Raw genomic sequence first — 18,888 nt, forward strand, 5'->3', positions numbered from 1 at the left:
GTGTTAATGGCCAACTGACTCGAAATGTAGAAGGTATTTTTGAGTATTTTTGAGGTATTTTTGAGGTATTTTTGAGGTATTTTTTTCTTGATATGTTACTTCCTTCACAACGGAAGTTAATCGTAGGAGAAATTTACCGATCACCGTCAGGTTCTGTTTCTTCGTTTATGAAATATTTACTGGAAACACTCCAAATGCTTGAAAAACAGAATCATGATATGGTCATCATGGGTGATTTCAACATCAACCTAGCCTATCCCCTAACTAATACCGCTAAAGAACTTCTCACTCTTATGTCTGGATCCAATCTTTACCCGTCGATAACTATCCCAACGAGAGTAACTGAGAGTACTCATTCACTATTAGACAATATTTTCTCTACTCTACCTCCACTCTCGGCTTCAGTAATCATCGGTGACATGTCGGACCCCTTCCCCTTATGTACCGTTTTCGAAACATCAAAGGCAACAAGGTCATTTTCAAAAACTAAGGATGATATTCCGGTTTTAGATCTGAGTGAAGAAAACTTACAGTTACATAACGAGGAATTGGAAAAAACGACCTGGGATAGCGTTATGGAGAAGGAAGATCTGAATGAAGGATTTGAAATTTTTTGCAGTATATTTACAACACTATATGAGGCATGTTGTTAAAAAAAAAAAAAATAAAGAAAATGTGGAAGAAAAAACGCACCAATTTGCCCGTGGGTTACAAAAAGTTTACTCAGGTGTATCAATAAAAAGAATTATCTTTGGGCGGAACATCGTAATCTACCAAGTGTAGCTAGCCTGCGGACCTGTGAACCTTATAAGAAATGCCTACGGTCAGTTTTCAGATAAGTTCACAGGGATTACTTTAATCAAAGGCAAGCCGAAAGTGGGAAGGATGGAAGGAAAGTGTGGCAAACAATTTGTTCAGTGTTACAACCGAATAACCAACGGCCTGAACTACCATCCAGAATTACGGTTGATGGGGAAACCTTTACTGAACCAGCACAAGTTGCAAAAGCTCTTTGTACCTTCTTCGCCAAAATTGGAGAAAAAACACGGCTAACACAGTGCTACCCCCCAGAAAGTCCAACAAGGACTTTTTGGGCCATGCGTGTGCCAAGTCGATGGCTCTCATTCCTGTAACTTTGACGGATCTTTCGATGACTGTCAAAGGTTTGAGGGGAGCATCTGCCTCTGGTTTCGACCGCGTCCATACTAAAGTGTTGAAAGCAGTATTGTCGTCCGTACTACAACCTTTAACACATTTGGTAAACCTCTCCTTAGAGACGGGCGTACTTCCGTCACTCCTCAAGAAGGCAAGAATAGTTATCCTCCACTAAGGTGGCCCTCAGGACGACCCGTCTAACTTTCGACCCATATCTATTCTTTCGGTATTTTCCAAAGTGTTGGAAAAACCTGTGAAGTACCAACTTTACTCATTTCTGGGAGCTAAGTGATTTCTTAACCAACTGCAATTTGGATTCAGACCCGGACATTCGACGGAAGATGCTCTGGCACCACTAAGCCTATTCATTAACAAAGCACTTGACCTGGGACTTGTGCAAGCTGCTATTTTGCTTGCCATACAAAACGCGTTTGACAGTATGGATCATGGGATTCTATTAGATAAACTAGAGCACATTGGAGCTAGAGGAGAGGCTATACAATGGTTCCAGTCTTACCTTAGTAGCCGACGTTTTTGTATAGGAGAAAATCCGCTGAATGACACCATTGTAAACTTCGGTGTGCCGCAAGGCTCAATTTTAGGCTCACTGTTATTCCTGGTTTATGTGAATGACATAAGTCGCGTTCTGAACCCTAACTCCAGGACTTCACGGTGCTGCAAATTATGTTGCGACCAAGAAATTTCGAGAAACGATCATGAATCGGGTGAACTTGTGGCGTTTACGGATGACACTACAATGGCCTCCTGTGACACCGACATTTCAGCGCTCCAGAGTAAGCTAGAGGTCATCTTAGAAGAAAATTACATTTGGATGGATGCCAATCGATTCGTAATAAATGTTAGCAAATCTTGCGTCTCTTCTTCTCAAAGATTGAAATTCTTTGCCCAGAAGTATCGGGGATAACGACTTCTGAGAGGATCGGACGACCAAAAACTGGCTATGCCAGGTACCTAGGTGTACTCCTTGACGAAAACTTATCTTTCGTACATCACATCCACGCTGTGGAGCTGAAGCTCTCCCGTAATCTTGTGATTATCAGGAGACTGAAATACACATTCCCTCAAAAAATCCTTCGTCTACTTTATAATGGACTTACCAAGCCTCATCTACAGTATTGTGCATTAATTTGGAAGTCAACATTTACATCCCACCTGAAAAGGCTTGATTCAATTCACAAACATGCCCTGAAAATAATCGGAAATATGGACGATTTTCATTCCCGTCAGTCACTTTATCATTTATCATGCTCGATTATCGTTTTCAAATTTTTGTTCGGATTACTTCCCCCAGCATTCCACAGTATATTCCAGTTGGTATCAGAACAACATCCTAGGAACACGAGATCTGCCTTACACCTTTTGGTGAGACGAACACCTACAGTACGGTCAGATTTTGCACTGGATGTGGCATGCTCGAAAGTGTGGAACGTGCTTCCACAAGAGCTGAGATGTAGGAGCTCCCTTGGGTCTTTTAAAAATAGTTGGAAAAAATATCTTATTGAATTTCAAAAACTGGAGATAATTAATAATTGAGATTTTTTTGTCGTGTTTTAAAAATTATTATCAGTATTATATCGGTTTGTTTTTTATTTTTATTCATTTGTTATTATTTTGTATCGTTTAAGGTAGCTATGCTTTCAGGAAGGAAGGGGGGGGAATCTCTTAGATAATGATTTGTGTGGATGCAGGATGCGATTGTGCTGAAGAGTAAAGCGAGAGTCGTAAAGCGTGATTAGGAGGAATGGTTTTTTTTAAGGGACTAAGAGTCCGTTTTTTTTGCATAAATTAAGGCACAATTCCACCATTGTTGGTGTGGTAAGGTACGGGTGTCACCACTTATTGGTGCAAAATTGGTGCTAAACCACTTACTGTAGGGAAAAGCCCCTGGCGGCGCCAAATTTTATGGGATGCCCGCGTCTACCCCACCGGTTCTGTAAATATCGGGTTCAGTTATACCCAATTTACAGTATACCCGGCCCCAGGGTATGATAACGTGATCGAGCGGTCAAATGGCCACTTTAAGGCCAAGGCTACCCACCCTGGGTTACCGCTAATTTCTGACTATCTCCTTGGAGGTAAAGAACCCCCCTGTCAATATAATAATGACGGTATCTCGTAACTCGGTTCCTACCCTGTCTGGATTTCTGGAAAAATAATCTCACACGGCTGTAGAAAATAGCTTACTTGTATTCTTCCAAAAGGTCGCTACTACGGGGTCTCTAAGTAGACTGACTGAAAAATAATATTCGTTCTGTACACAAACTTTGAATAGGGGTGGACCTTCGCTTGACCCTGACCAATCCTCTAAATCCCCATTCAAAATCCATCCTACTTTTTCTTAACTTTACCTTTCAATGACTCAAACCAGGAAGTCCAAAATAGAATTTAGTTGAAAGCTTGCTTATTGCGAAAGAATCTAACTTAGCAACCAGAATTCAACTTGGGATTAAAAATTATCTTATAGGCAAATATAATTACAGAAAGGAAAATGGGTCATTTATCTGAAAAGAAAAGAAACAAGGGTGGAACCCCAACATATATATATATATATATATATATATATATATATATATATATATATATATATATATATTATATATATATATATATATATATATATATATATATATATATATATATATATATATATATATATATATATATATATATATATATATATATATATATATATATATATATATATATATATATATATATATATATATATATATATATATATATATATATATATATATATATATATATATATATATATATATATATATATATATATATGTATAGATCACAGAAAAAGAGAATATACAGAACCGATGAAAACCATACTCTCCATTAAAAATATGTGACACAGATCTAAAACCACACAAGATTCACACTCTCGCCTTCGCGCACGCGCGACTCCGTTGTACACATCGCGGTGGACGGCGTTTACCACCCCCCCTTCCCCCAGGAAATACCCCTCCCGTGGAAAATACCCCCCTCCCACTGAAAATATCCCCCCCCACGGAAAGTACCCCCACCCCCTGGAAAATAAGGCTTTCCAAATTTGAGAATTTTTTTTAGTTTTAATTTTTTAATTTCCGTAGGGGGAAGGAGTTTTGGTACTTATCTATTATGGGCCAGTCACTCAAGTTTACGCTGCGTAAAACTCGAGAACAAACCGGTTTCTTATCTAGATTTTTTCAGCTTAGCAAGTTACAAGACAAAGACAAGTGACAGAATATATGGGAAATATATAATTTGGGCCAAATATTTGCGCATAAGAGGGGGGGGGTATTTGGACATTTTGAAGTCAGGAAACAATCCTTTCTAGTTATATGGCCACTAAAAAATTACAGAAGAATAGCGAGGTATCTGGAAATCTTGTTAACTACAAAAAAAAATTAATATTAGTAAAGTAAAAAAATTAATTAGTAAAAAAAAGTAAAGTTAATGTATTGTTTCAGTTAAGTGTTTTTTCCAAGTCTTAAGTGCTTTTTTTTCAATGACCGTTTTTCCAAGTATTAAGTACTATTATTAGGTTAATGTTGTGTTTCATTTAAGTGTTTTATGACGATCGCTCATCAAAGTTTATGATATTTGTGCCTTTCATTTATGCTATTTTACTGTGTTCATGGCCATATATTTGGCTTTTAAATACTTAAATGCGTAAACTTGAGTGAATGGTGCATAATACACAAATACCAAAGTTCTTTCCCTCTACGAAAAAAATTTAAATAAATAAAGCTCACATACAATTCTCAAATTTGGAAAGACTAAATTTTCTCTACGGGGGGGAGGGGAGGGATAAACGCCTAGAACCACACATCACGATGAGCTTATAGCAACTGAACTAGGCTGTGACGATATGGCTCACAGTCTTTACGCGCGGTATGAAATGTGTCATGTTTGGAAAAAGAAGTCACTACTGTATATTGTCTCTACTGTGATATATATATATATATATATATATATATATATATATATATATATATATATATATAATTTTTTCTAGTTTCCATCTGGATCAAAAATTTTATTTGTTTTTGCATATTTCCCTTTATATTGTAAACTGAAAGGCAGTGAGCCTTAAAAACTATTTGTCTAATTCAGCGTATAACATGGAGGGAGTGAAAATTTTCTGTAGATGGTTACGTTGCTTAAGATCAATCATCAATCTAATCCATAACTTAGACGAATAAAAGAAACCGATCCAACCCACCCCGGCAAAACTCTACTCAGGTTTTTGCTTCGCTCGAAGAACCGAATTGAGTCAAATTTTATTAATGCTTTGAAAACTAGGTAGCCAAAAATGCAGGAAAATTTAGGATTCGGGGGGGGGGGGGACCCGAATCCTATTGAAGAACCAAATTGTACATTCTTTTGTTGCTACTGGGAGCTGGCGGCAGCAACTTTTGCAAGTCTCGCTTCCTTTGATTTGTGAATTTTAATCTTTTTTTTTTATAGTGCCCTTTTCTTAATTTGTCAGGTTAATAGCTTGTATTCTTTCTTTTTTCGTTTTATCCCTCCTTTTTCTGTTTCATTCTGTTTTTGTTGCCGTTTCTATATAGTTTCTATTTTCGCTGAAGAGCAAAATATATTCTCGTCTTGTTCTCTTTTTTTTTCTTTTTTGCTCATATCTTACCTGTTTCTTTGCAGCAATGTTTCCTTTTGTTTTGGATGGATAAATAGTTCATTAGCTGCTTCCTGACAGTCTGTTCCTATTTCAGAAATTATTTTTAAGTCTTAGCCATAACTTTATCAAGCGCATACAACACATAAGATCCATATACTTTTATACACAAGCTTTTTTCCCAAGGTGTCTCCCACTTCAAAAATGGTTATATAATATATATATATATATATATATATATATATATATATATATATATATATATATATATATATATATATATATATATATAACCATTAATGCTCCAAGGTGTGCACCAGCGGGCCAAGAGTGGGGAACCCATTGCTATTCCAGAAGATTTAAAATGTCAATTGGGAAATCAACGTTTATTCAAAATACCTATTCAAGTTCCAACAGATTAAAATGCATATGGCTTGCGTAACTCAAATTCTTGTCTTTTAGATATCAAAACTATTATTTCATCTTTGTGTGTATCTTAGATTCTTAGTAAGTAAACACGTCAATTATGCGATAATTCTCACGAAAGTTTCCCAAATTGTCAGCAGATAAAATTAACACTGTTACCAATCTAAATTATCGAGCAGTATTTTATTAAACATTCAAAATAAAACTCTTCAAAGTTTAGAAATTTTTCTGGATCAGAGGAAACTAAATAAGAGAATCCTTTTCGGCCAACCGTCTAGGACTAACGAAAAGCAGGTCGTCAGCGGTTGCGGTGGGAGGATGACGTAAAGAAAGATTTATGGAAAATGGAAACTTCCTGGCAAGGTCTAAAGAGGGAGGCTTTGAATAGATTGGGATGGAGGAGGAGCATGCGTAGCTGCGTTGGCCTCAGGCGGCTTGGCGTTGCGGTGAGTTGTTAATAGTTTCTTCTTAAAAACCAAGCTCCCGTCACCACTGTTTTTTTTTTTTTTTTGCAGTCTGGTTTTCTTATTATCCCTTAAAATATGGGCGTCAGGCTAGTTAACTTCTAAGTTTATTTACCACAATTATTTATTTATTCATTAGTTGTTTGGTTGGGGCACATTTCGCTGGATTGGGAATGTGAGGAATTGTTGACATATAGTAGCGACTTGGAATGACATTTTGTTCAATGTATTGTGGTTTTTGCTTGTTTTCTGTAACTAGCTTTCTGAAAGTGTATATTGTGTACAGAGGCGTCACTATCCAAAATATTGGGGGGGGGGATTTGATCAACTTTTTGGTCATTTTTACCAACTGACTTGGTGACATTGCTATTAAAATTACTTAATTTTTTGCTTTCTACAGACTGAGACTGGTCTTTTATCACTTATTTTACATCATATATTCCTTCAGCTAATATACCATAACAAAAAAACTAAAATAAAAAAAAAACTAATAAAATAGAGGTACTTCGTGCCCCTATTTTACCGACTCAAATTTTTCACCGACTGGCTCAAAACATTTGCGGGGTAACTTCCAGTCCCCATAAGTGAAGCCCCTGACTGTATTTTATTCGAGAACTACCTCGGTGGCATAATTTTGTAAGCAATTCAATGTTGCTTGCGCTCACCTCCCAAATGTAAGTTCTCCTTCCAAATAGCACAAATTAGTCCCAGGTGGTTCGAACACCTACTACGTATGCCGACGACAAGTCTAGCCCGAATAGTTTATAATGTCAACCCAAAAGCTCATGGCTGGTTGCAACCGAGGTGCAGACACCGAATAAGTTAGTAGGATAGCCTGAAAAAACTCCTGGAGGTTGCTAATATTTCTGTCGACGAGGCCCCATTCTTATCAGCAAACCAGTCAACCTAGAGGAGCAGAGTTGTCATGCTCGCTTTTTTTTCTTTGTGTCTTTTTTTCTCTATTTATTGTTATTAATGAGACGGACGACTCTTGGGTGGGTTAGGAATTCTTGTTGTGTGGGGTGTTTGACTTGTGCTTAGCATCTCTCGTGGCTTGGTATTTTGAAATGTTTGGCTAAGTCACATTCAATTTTCTAAAACTGACTAAACATAATGAGCATTATAAAGGAATTAAATTGATTAATAAAAACGCAAAAACAGTTTAAGCTTTGTGGCTAAAAACGACGAAATACAGTATAGTAAAAGAAAAAATAAGAGAACAAATGTACAAAAACTACGTTTAAAATTAGTAATACAAATCTTATACAATGAGTAGTAAAAGGGTGTAGGGGGTTGAGAGACTTAATATATCAATATGTAGAGGACAAAAGTCTTCAACATCTTTCTGTGGAAAATCTTGTTAGGATAAAATGGAGATTTTGGCCGAAGCAGAACGAGGGAGGCGAAGTCTAAGGGGTAAAACTGGCAAGAAAAAGGTGAATTAGGAGAGCAGTAGTGATGAAGTGAAAGGAAATTATAAACTTCCTTCACAATTCGAATTATAACTTTCACTGTTACTAACAAGATAAAACGAAAAGAAAATACTTTTATTTGGCCGAATTAAAACAAAATTTCCACAAATAAGACTGATAAAAACAGAAACTTCTATGAAGGCCCATTCCTAAATATAACAATTTAGGACCCTACACTTGATATTTACCCATTAAAGCTTGACCTTGTCTGTGTCCTATTGCATTTCTCATATTTTCATACCAATGCCTAATTTTCGTATTTGCTAACAGGTCTTGAAAAGCTTTGCATCCTTCGATAGAATTTAGGCAGCCGTAGACAGCCAAGTCGCCCAGATCAGGGGCATTGCCTCCCATAAAAGGTGTACCTTTCTTTTGTAAGGCTTTGAGCCAGATGTTGACTTCTTCGTATAGGCTTTGACGCACGTCGTCACGTAGATTATGCCTATAATAAAACATCTTTTTTCATTCCTTACAAGTATGGTGAAAGCTACTTAAAGATAACTAGGCATATTATTAATTGTACATTTTTTGGTCAGCAAAAATTAGGACATCGGGTGAATAGGTTTTCTTTTTCTAAAGACAACTGAGGCTCGTGGGAATAGACAGTCTAGTCCATTGTCTTTTTTCTTTATTGTATAAAAAAAGAAACTTCTAAGCATGTTGAGAAACACATAAAAATGAAGCTGATCAATCGATCTATCCTTCTAATTTTGAAGCATGGGGTACAATAGAACGGCCAGTAAGTTTCCCTGGGATAAGATAATAAGTACTACATTGATATTTATTTTTATAATGATATAAAGGGAGGGGGTAATTCTTATTCTCGTCTTTTATGTCTTTTATATCTCTTTCTCTCATGATGTACTACAAATCTTAGTTTGATGTGAAAAAAAAATGCCATATCAAGGAGGCACACTTGTGCCTCTTTAAAGAGGTGACGCACCACAATGTTAAGCGATTTCCGGGCCTAGCGGTCGCAGAGAGACGGCGGTGATCGCATTTTGTAGCCTAAGCTATAACTAAGAGACATGCAAAATTTCACCCCCCCCCCCCCTCCGACTTTATTTTCATGGGGGAGAGTGGGCCGGAAGTTTCGACCCTCCCACCATATCCCCCCTTTAACGTTGTCTGATCGGGCTGAAATTTAGAGGATAAACTTTCCTAGGGCCTGGGAGCTTATCCTCAAAGTTTCAGCTCTATCCAATCACTCCTTCCCTGTTTTCCAAAAACCAAATGTAGCCACTTAAATGTTCATCAGAATTTTTTTTTTGTTAGCCACGCCTACAGGCCACAGTTGGCAACGGATCCGGGTGAATGAGGACTCATTCGAAGCGGAATTCGACCTGTTAGGGCCTTTTGATATTTTCAGACCAAAAAAATTATCCCCCGAATTTACATTTACGAAAAACCTCTTTTTTTCCCATAAGAGCCCATGTTAGACGAATGCCGCGAAGAGCTTGCATCAGCATTCGTCTTGGAACTACGTCATTCACTGATGATTGTCAAGAAATTTTAATTACGCAAGTCGATAAAACCTTACATCTCGTCTGATAAAAATTAAAAAAGATTTTAATAGTATAAAAATAAAGCATTTTAGGATTGTTGCTTAATTTTTTTTCGTTTAATTTGACATCACTTCTGTACAATGAGGTCAGTCCAATGATTGTAGCGGGGGGTTTGGGGGGCGGCAGCCCCCAACTTTAACTCCTGACACGATCAGCTAACAGTTAGTCAAGCAATAATAAGCAATAAACTGTACAAAAACGTGCAGAAATTATTTGAAAAAAAACTACGTTTTCTAAAGACTTAAAGAGGCCGAGTCACAAGTTCGAACCTTAAAACGTACAGGGATTAGGAGGTACAGTTGGTGGGCTGCCGCCCCCAAAACCCCCGCTTCCATATATGAAAGGGGCTATGCCCTTCTCAACGCCTCGCTCATTACGCTAAAGTTTGACTTTCTCACAACAGTAGAATGGCCCCTATTGACACGAGCGGGAGTCCATATATGGGCATAGCCTCCCTGGGGAGAACACGTGGTTAATGGGGTCAATGACCTAAATTTCCAAGGTCGATGTTGTTGTTGTTGTAAGTGCACGCTCTCAGCGAATGTCAAGGTCGATGTTGTTGTAAGTGCACGCTCTCAGCAAATGTTATGCCGTCCAGGAATTTGGAACACCTGTGCTGTCGACCTCAATTCACCTATCGTGAATCAATAATTTCCCTTAGAAACAACAATTAATTCCCTTTCTTGTCAGATCAATCAACCAATGACATCATCTGTCAGACTTTAAAAATTTTGGTATAGAAACGATTCTCCAGGAATAGATCCAAGTCATTAATGTCTTTGCCTCGGAAACAACTCTTTTGGTCGAACTCCAAAGGATATTAATAACCAAACGCCATGGAAACAATTCTCCAAGAAACATCTTAGCAATGAATTGTTTTAGCGCGGGAATCAGGTTTCTTATTCATTTGAAATGCATTAGCGCAGAGATGCCAAAACAACAGGAACACGCTGAATTACGTTTAGGGATTATTTGGGCGAAACTGTTTTAGACAGGTTATGGAACTATTTCGGCGAAACAGATAGAGACATTTTAAAAGATGATTTTTGAAGAGATTTTGGAAGAGGATTTGAGGGTCAAACTCTGTGGTCGTTATAATACACAAGTTTCATTTGAACAGTGTTGTGAGGTCCTCTACCACAACCCCAAAGGCTTCCGATCCCCCTACCCCAACCCCGAAGGAAGCCCCCGGTCCTCAAAGGTCCCCCAAGCTCCCAAAGAGCCCCAGCCCCCCAAACGCCCTCCTCAGACCCCCCCCCCCCGGCCCCCAAAGGGCCCCCCTTGACCCCAAAGGGCCCCTCCCCTCGCTCTTCCTCCCTCCTCCTCCCCTCCCCTCCCCCTCCCACCTCCTCCTCCCCTCCCCTCCCCCATTTTTTATACTTTTTTTGTGCATTGAGACACAGAACGACCCCCTCCCCCCGGCCCCTCCCCTCCAAAGGTCTGATTTTTCAAAGTTCATTTTGAATTTCTTTCGTTGAAATGCAAGAGTTGGAATATTTCAGTAGTGTTTGGTTGTGGTTTACCTTGTCACAGTTACATTTTCTTGATTTTTCAAAGTTCATTTTGAATTTCATTCATTGAAATGCAAGAGTTGGAATATTTCAGTAGTGTTTGGTTTACCTTGTCACAGTTATATTTTCTTGATTTTTCAAAGTTCATTTTGAATTTCATTCATTGAAATGCAAGAGTTGGAATATTTCAGTAGTGTTTGGTTGTGGTTTACCTTGTCATTGTTACATTTTATTGATTTTTCAAAGTTCATTTTGAATTTCCTTTGTTGAAAGGCAAGAGTTGGAATATTTCAGTAGTGTGTTGTTGTAGTTTACCTTGTCACAGTTACATTCTCTTGATTTTTCAAAGTTCATTTTGAATTTCTTTCGTTGAAATACAAGAGTTGGAATATTTCAGAAGTGTTTGGTTTTGGTTTACCTTGTCACAGTTACATCTTCTTGATTTTTCAAAGTTCATTTCGAATTTCCTTCGTTGAAATGCAAGAGTTGGAATATTTCAGTAGTGTATGGTTGTGGTTTACCTTGTCACAGTTACATTTTCATGATTTTTCAAAGTTCATTTCGAATTTCTTTCACTGAACTGTAATAGTTTGAATAATTCAGTAGTATTCGATAGGTCATGACCACCTCACAACTAAATTTTATTAAATGTTATGTATTTATTTGAATTATTTTCGTTGTCAAGCAAGTGTTTGACGAATTAATAACTGTTTTTTTGTGGTATTCCACGTCACACTTAAATAATCTTTACTTTTCATGGTTCATTTTGAATTTCCTTCGTTGAAATGCAAGAGTTGGACTATTTCAGTAGTGTTTGGTTTTGGTTTACCTTGTCACAGTTACATTTTCTTGATTTTTCAAAGTTCATTTCAAATTTCTTTCGTTTAAATGCAAGAGTTGGAATATTTCAGTAGTGTTTGGTTGTGGTTTACCATGTCACAGTTACATTTTCCTGATTTTTCAAAGTTCATTTCGAATTTCTTACATTGAAATGCAAGAGTTGGAATATTTCAGTAGTGTTTCGATATGGTTTACCTTGTCACAGTTACATTTTCCTGATTTTTCAAAGTTCATTTTGAATTTCTTTCATTGAAATGCAAGAGTTGGAATATTTCAGTTGTGTTTAGATATGGTTTACCTTGTCACAGTTACATTCCCTTGATTTTTCAAAGTTCATTTTGAATTTCTTTCATTGAAATGCAAGAGTTGGAATATTTCAGTAGTGTGTTGTTGTAGTTTACCCTGTTACAGTTACATCTTCTTGATTTTTCAAAGTTCATTTTGAATTTCCTTCATTGAAATGCAAGAGATGGAATATTTCAGGAGTGTTTGGTTATGGTTTACCGTGTCACAGTTACATATTCTCGATTTTCAAAGTTAATTTCTAATTTCTTTCTTTGAAATGTAAGAGTTGGACTATTTAAATAGTGTTTGGTTGTGGTTTACCGTGTCATAGTTACATTTTCTTGATTTTTCAAAGTTCATTTTGAATTTCTTTCATTGAAATGCAAGAGTTGGAATATTTCAGTAGTCTTTGGTTGTGGTTTACCTTGTCACAGTTACATTTTCTTGATTTTTCAAAGTTCATTTTGAATTTCTTTCGTTGAAATGCAAGAGTTGGAATATTTCAGTAGTGTGTTGTTGTAGTTTACCCTGTCTCAGTTACATTCCCTTGATTTTTCAAAGTTCATTTTGAATTTCTTTCGTTGAAATGCAAGAGTTGGAATATTTCAGTAGTGTTTGGTTGCTGTTTACCTTGTCACAGTTACATTCTCTTTTTTTTTCAAAGTTCATTGCGGATTTCTTTCCTTGAAATGCAAGATTTTGAATATTTCACTAGTGTTCGGTTGTTTTTTACCATGTCACTGTTACATTCTTTTGATATTTCAAATTTCATTTTGAATTTCTTTCGTTTATATGCAAGAGTTGTAATATTTCAGTAGTGTTTTGTTGTGGTTTACCTTGTCAAAGTTATATTCTCTTGATTTTTCAAAGTTCATTTTGAATTTCTTTCGTTGAAATGCAAGAGATGGAATATTTCAGTTATGTCTCGTTGTGGTTTACCTTGTCACAGTTACATTTTCTTGATTTTTCAAAGTTCATTTTGAATTTCTTTCATTAAAATGCAAGAATTGGTACATTTCAGTAGTGTTTGGTTACGTTTTACCATGTCGCAGATACATTTTCTTGTTTTTTCAAAGTTCATTTTGAATTTCTTTCGTTGAAATGCAAGAGTTGGAATATTTCAAAAGTATTTGATTGTGGTTTACAGTGTCACAGTTACATTTTACTGATTTTTCAAAGTTCATTTTGAATTTCTTTAGTTGAAATGCAAGAGTTGGAATATTTCAGTAGTGTTTGGTTGTGGTTCACTTGTCACAGTTAAATTTTCTTGATTTTTCAAAGTTTATTTGAATTTCTTTCGTTGAAATGCAAGAGTTGGAATATTTAAGTAGTGTTTGGTTGTGGTTTACCCTGTCAGATTTAAATTTTCTTGATTTTTCAAAGTTCATTTTGAATTTCTTTCGTTGAAATGCAAGAGTTGGAATATTTCAGTAGTGTTTGGTTGTGGTTTACCTTGTCACGGTTCCAGTTTCTTGATTTTTCAAAGTTCATTTCGATTTTCTTTCGTTGAAATGCAAGAGTTGGAATATTTCAGTAGTGTTTGGTTGTGGTTTACCTTGTCACAGTTATATTTTCCTGATTTTTCAAAGTTCTTTTCGAATTTCTTACTTTGAAATGCAAGAGTTGGAATATTTCAGTAGTGTTTGGTTTTGGTTTACCGTGTCACAGTTACATTTTCTTGATTTTTCAAAGTTCATTTCGAATTTCTTTCTTTGAAATGCAAGAGTTGGAATATTTCAGTTGTGTTTCGATATGGTTTACCTTGTCACAGTTACATTTTCCTGATTTTTCAAAGTTCATTTTGAATTTCTTTCATTGAAATGCAAGAGTTGGAATATTTCAGTAGTGTTTGGTTGTGGTTTACCTTGTCACAGTTACATTTTCTTTATTTTTCAAAGTTGATTTTGAATTTCTTTCGTTTAAATGCAAGAGTTGGAATATTTCAGTAGTGTTTGGTTGTGGTTTATCTTGTCAGAGTTACATTCTCTTGATTTTTCAAAGTTTATTTTGAATTTCTTTCGTTGAAATGATAGAGTTGGAATATTTCAGTAGTGTTTGGTTGTGGTTCACCTTGTCACAGTTACATTTTCTTGATTTTTCAAAGTTCATTTTGAACTTCTTTCGTTGAAATGCAAGAGTTGGAATATTTCATTAGTGTTTGGTTGTGGTTTACCTTGTCATTGTTACATTTTCTTAATTTTTCAAAGTTCATTTTGATTTTCTCTCGTTGAAATGCAAGAGTTGGAATATTTCAGTTGTGTTTCGTTGTGGTTTACCTTGTCACAGTTACATTTTCTTGATTTTTCAAAGTTCATTTTGAATTTTTTTCGTTGAAATGCAAGAGTTGGAATATTTCAGTAGTGTTTGGTTGTGGTTTACCTTGTCACAGTTACATTTTCTTGATTTTTCAATGTTCATTTTGAATTTATTTCATTGAAATGCAAGAGTTGGACTATTTCAGTAGTGTTTGGTTGTGGTTTACCTTGTCACAGTTACATTTTCTTGATTTTTCAAAGTTCATTTTGAATTTCTTTCGTTGAAATGCAAGAGTTGGAATATTTCAGTAGTGTTTGGTTGTGGTTTACCGTGTCACAGTTACATTTTCTTGATTTTTCAAATTTCATTTTGAATTTCTTTCTTTGAAAAGCAAGAGTTGGAATATTTCAGTAGTATTTGGTTGTGGTTTACCTTGTCACAGTTACATGTTCATGATTTTTCAAAGTTAATTTTGAATTTCTTTCATTGAAATGCAAGAGTTGGAATATTTCAATAGTGTTTGGTTGTGGTTTACCTTGTCACAGTTACATTTTCTTGATTTTTCAATGTTCATTGTTAATTTCTTTAATTGAAATTCAAGAGTTGGAATATTTAAGTAGTGTTTGGTTGTGGTTTACCTTGTCACAGTTACATTTTCTTGATTTTTCAAAGTTCATTTTGATTTTCTTTTATTGAAATACAAGAGTTGGATTATTTCGATAGTGTGTTGTTGTAGTTTATCCTGTCACAGTTACATTCCCGTAATTTTCCAATGTTCATTTTGAATTTCTTTAATTGAAATGCAACAGTTGGAATCTTTCAGTAGTGTATGGTTGTGGTTTACCTTGTCAGAGTTACATTTTCTTAATTTTTCAAAGTTCATTTTGAATTTCTTTCGTTGCAATGCAAGTGTTGGAATATTTCAGTAGTGTTTGGTTGTGGTTTACCTTGTCACAGTTACATTTTCTTGATTTTTCAAAGTTCATTTTGAACTTCTTTCATTGAAATGCAAGAGTTGGAATATGTCAGTAGTGTTTGGTTGTGGTTTACCTTGTCACAGTTACATTCTCTTTATTTTTCAAAGTTCATTTTGAATTTCTTTCGTTGAAATGCAGGAGTTGGAATATTTCAGAAGTGTTTGGTTGTGGTTTACCTTGTCACACTTACATTTTCTTGATTTTTCAAACATCATTTTGAATTTCTTTCGTTGAAATGCAAGAGTTGGAATATTTCAGTATTGTTTGGTTGTGGTTTTACCTTTTCACAGTTACATTTACTTGATTTTTCAAAGTTCATTTTGAATTTCATTCGTTGAAATGCAAGAGTTGGAATATTTCAGTAGTGTTGGGTTGTGGTTTACCTTGTCACAGTTACTTTTTCTTGATTTTTCAAAGTTCATTTGAATTTATTTAGTTGAAATGCAAGAGTTGGAATATTTAAGGAGTTTTTGGTTGTGGTTTACCTTGTCGCAGTTACATTTTCTTGATTTTTCAAAGTTCATTTTGAATTTCTTTCATTGAAATGCAAGAGTTGGAATATTTCAGAAGTGTTTGGTTGTGGTTTACCTTGTCACAGTTACATTTTCTTGATTTTTAAAAGATCATTTCGAATTTCTTTCGTTGAAATGCAAGATTTTGAATATTTCATTTGTTTTTGTTTGTGTTTGTCATTGTCACTGTTACATTTTCTTGATTTTTCAAAGTTCATTTTGAATTTCTTTAGTTGAAATGCAAGAGTTGGAATATTTCAGTAGTGTTTGGTTGTGGTTTACCTTGTCACAGTTACATTTTCTTGATTTTTCAAAGTTCATTTTGAATTTCTTTCGTTGAAAAGCAAGAGCTGGGGTTAGCCTACGTACGCTTCACTTAGGTTAGGTGAGAGACAGGCAAAAAGTTAGGTGTATGATTAGGTTAGGTTAGATTAAGTTAGGTTAAGTTAGGTTAGGCTAGGTTAGCCTACGTACGCGCGTGTACGTAGGCTAACCTAGCATAACCTAACTTAACCTAACCTAACTTAACCTAACCTAACTTAATCTAACCTAACCTAACCTAATCATACACCTAACTTTTTGCCTGTCTCTCACCTAACCTAAGCTAACCTAAGTGAAGCGTACGTAGGCTAACCCCAGCTCTTGCTTTTCAACGAAAGAAATTCAAAATGAACTTTGAAAAATCAAGAAAATGTAACTGTGACAATGTAAACCACAACCAAACACTACTGAAATATTCCAACTCATGCATTTCAAGGAAAGAAATTCAAAATGAACTTTGAAAAATAAAGAAAATGTAACAGTGACAAGGTAAACCACAACCAAACACTACTGAAATATTCCAACTCTTGCATTTCAACGAAAGAAATTCAAAATGATCTTTGAAAATCAAGAAAATGTAACTGTGACAAGGTAAACCACAACCAAACACTTCTGAAATATTCCAACTCTTGCATTTCAATGAAAGAAATTCAAAATGAACTTTGAAAAATCAAGAAAATGTAACTGCGACAAGGTAAACCACAACGAAACACTACTGAAATATTCCAACTCTTGCATTTCAACGAAAGAAATTCAAATGAACTTTGAAAAATCAAGAAAATTGAACTGTGACAGGGTAAACCACACCAAAACACTAAATACATTGACCAAATAGTTCATTTCAAAGTATTAAATTAAAAATGAAATTTGAAAAATCAAGACTATTTAAGTCTGACAAGGTAAACAACAACAAAACACTACTGAAATATTCCAACTCTTGCATTTCAATGAAAGAAATTCAAAATGAACTTTGAAAAATAAAGAAAATGTATGTGTGACAAGGTAAACCACAACCAAAAACTTCTGAAATATTCCAACTCTTGCATTTCAATGAAAGAAATTAAAAATGAGCTTTGAAAAATTAAGAGAATTTAACTTTGATATTGTAACCCACAACAAACCACTTTTGAAATAGTTCAAATCTTTAATATAAAATAAATAATGTAGAAATCATGATTTAAAAATCCAGAAAATGTAACTGTGATAGTTTAAACCACAACCACACACTATTGAAATAGTCCAACTCGTGTATTACAACGAGAGAAATTAAAAGTGAACATTGAAAAATTAAGAAAATGTAACTGTGACAATGTGGACCACATACAAACACTACTGAAATATTCCAACTCTTGAATTTCAATGAGAGAAATTCAAAATTAACTTTGAAAAATTAAGGGACTGTAACTGTGACAAGATAAACTACAATAACACACTATTGAAATATTCAAACTCTTGCATTTCAACAAAAAAAATTCAAAATGAACTTTTAATAATCAAGAAAATGTAACTGTGACAAGGTAAACCACAGCCAAACACTACTGAAATATTCCAACTCTTGCATTTCAATGAAAGAAAATCAAAATGAACGTTGAAAAATCAAGAAAATGTAACTGTGACAAGGTAAACCACAACCAAACACTATTGAAATATTCCAACTCTTGCATTTCAATGAAAGAAATTCAAAATGAACTTTGAAAAATCATGAAAATGTAACTGTGACAAGGTAAACCACAACCAAAAACTGCTGAAATATTCCAACTCTTGCATTTCAACGAATGAAATTAAAAATGAACTTTGAAAAATCAAGAAAATGTAACTGTGACACGGTAAACCAAAACCAAAGACTAGTGAAATATTCCAACTCTTGCATCTCAACAAAATAAATTCAAAATGAACTTTGAAAAATAAAGATAGAGTAACTGTGACAAGGTAAACCACAGCCAAACACTACTGAAATATTCCAACTCTTGCATTTCAACGAAAAAAATTCAATATGAACTTTGAAAAATCAAGAAAATGTAACTGTGACAAGGTAAACCACTACCAAACACTACTGAAATATTCCAACTCTTGTATTTCAACGAAAGAAATTCAAAATGAACTTTGAAAAATTAAGAAAATGTAACTGTGACAAGGTAAACCACAACGAAACACAACTGAAATATTCCAACTCTTGCATTTCAACGAGAGAAATTCAAAATGAACTTTGAAAAATAAAGAAAATGTAACAATGACAAGATAAACCACAACCAAACACTACTGAAATATTCCAACTCTTGCATTTCAACGAAAGAATTTAAAAATTAACTTTGGAAATCAAGAAAATGTAACTGTGACAAGGTGAACCACAACCAAACACTACTGAAATATTCCAACTCATGCATTTCAACGAAAGAAATTCAAAATGAACTTTGAAAAATCAAGAGATTGTAACTCTGACAAGGTAGAACAGT

General features: G+C 35.0%; 2 protein-coding genes across 2 annotated transcripts in view; one reads left to right on the forward strand and one right to left on the reverse strand.

Annotated features, from left to right (window-relative positions):
* Nucleotides 1-1,594: 1,594 nt before the first annotated feature.
* LOC148941153 (uncharacterized) lies at nucleotides 1,595-2,080 on the forward strand. The gene has a single exon (XM_089104591.1). It carries the CDS (start codon nucleotides 1,595-1,597, stop codon nucleotides 2,078-2,080), a length of 486 nt encoding a protein of 161 aa, XP_088960717.1.
* Nucleotides 2,081-8,226: 6,146 nt separating this feature from the next.
* Su(P) (prostaglandin E synthase Su(P)) overlaps nucleotides 8,227-18,888 on the reverse strand; it is an 82,280-nt gene continuing 71,618 nt past the window's right edge. The window contains exon 7 of the mRNA XM_089104593.1: nucleotides 8,227-8,610. Coding sequence (XP_088960719.1) covers nucleotides 8,340-8,610 — 271 coding nt within the window. The 3' untranslated portion in view covers nucleotides 8,227-8,339. The remainder of the gene's footprint in view (nucleotides 8,611-18,888) is intronic.

Source organism: Artemia sp. Qi Xiang Cuo, chromosome 18 (genome assembly GCF_049724085.1).
Source record: "Artemia sp. Qi Xiang Cuo chromosome 18, ASM4972408v1, whole genome shotgun sequence".
NCBI lineage: Eukaryota > Metazoa > Arthropoda > Branchiopoda > Anostraca > Artemiidae > Artemia > Artemia sp. Qi Xiang Cuo.

Coding starts and splice junctions, on each gene's coding strand:
- LOC148941153 (XM_089104591.1), top strand. CDS start 1,595: ATGGATCATGGGATTCTATTAGATAAACTAGAGCACATTGGAGCTAGA.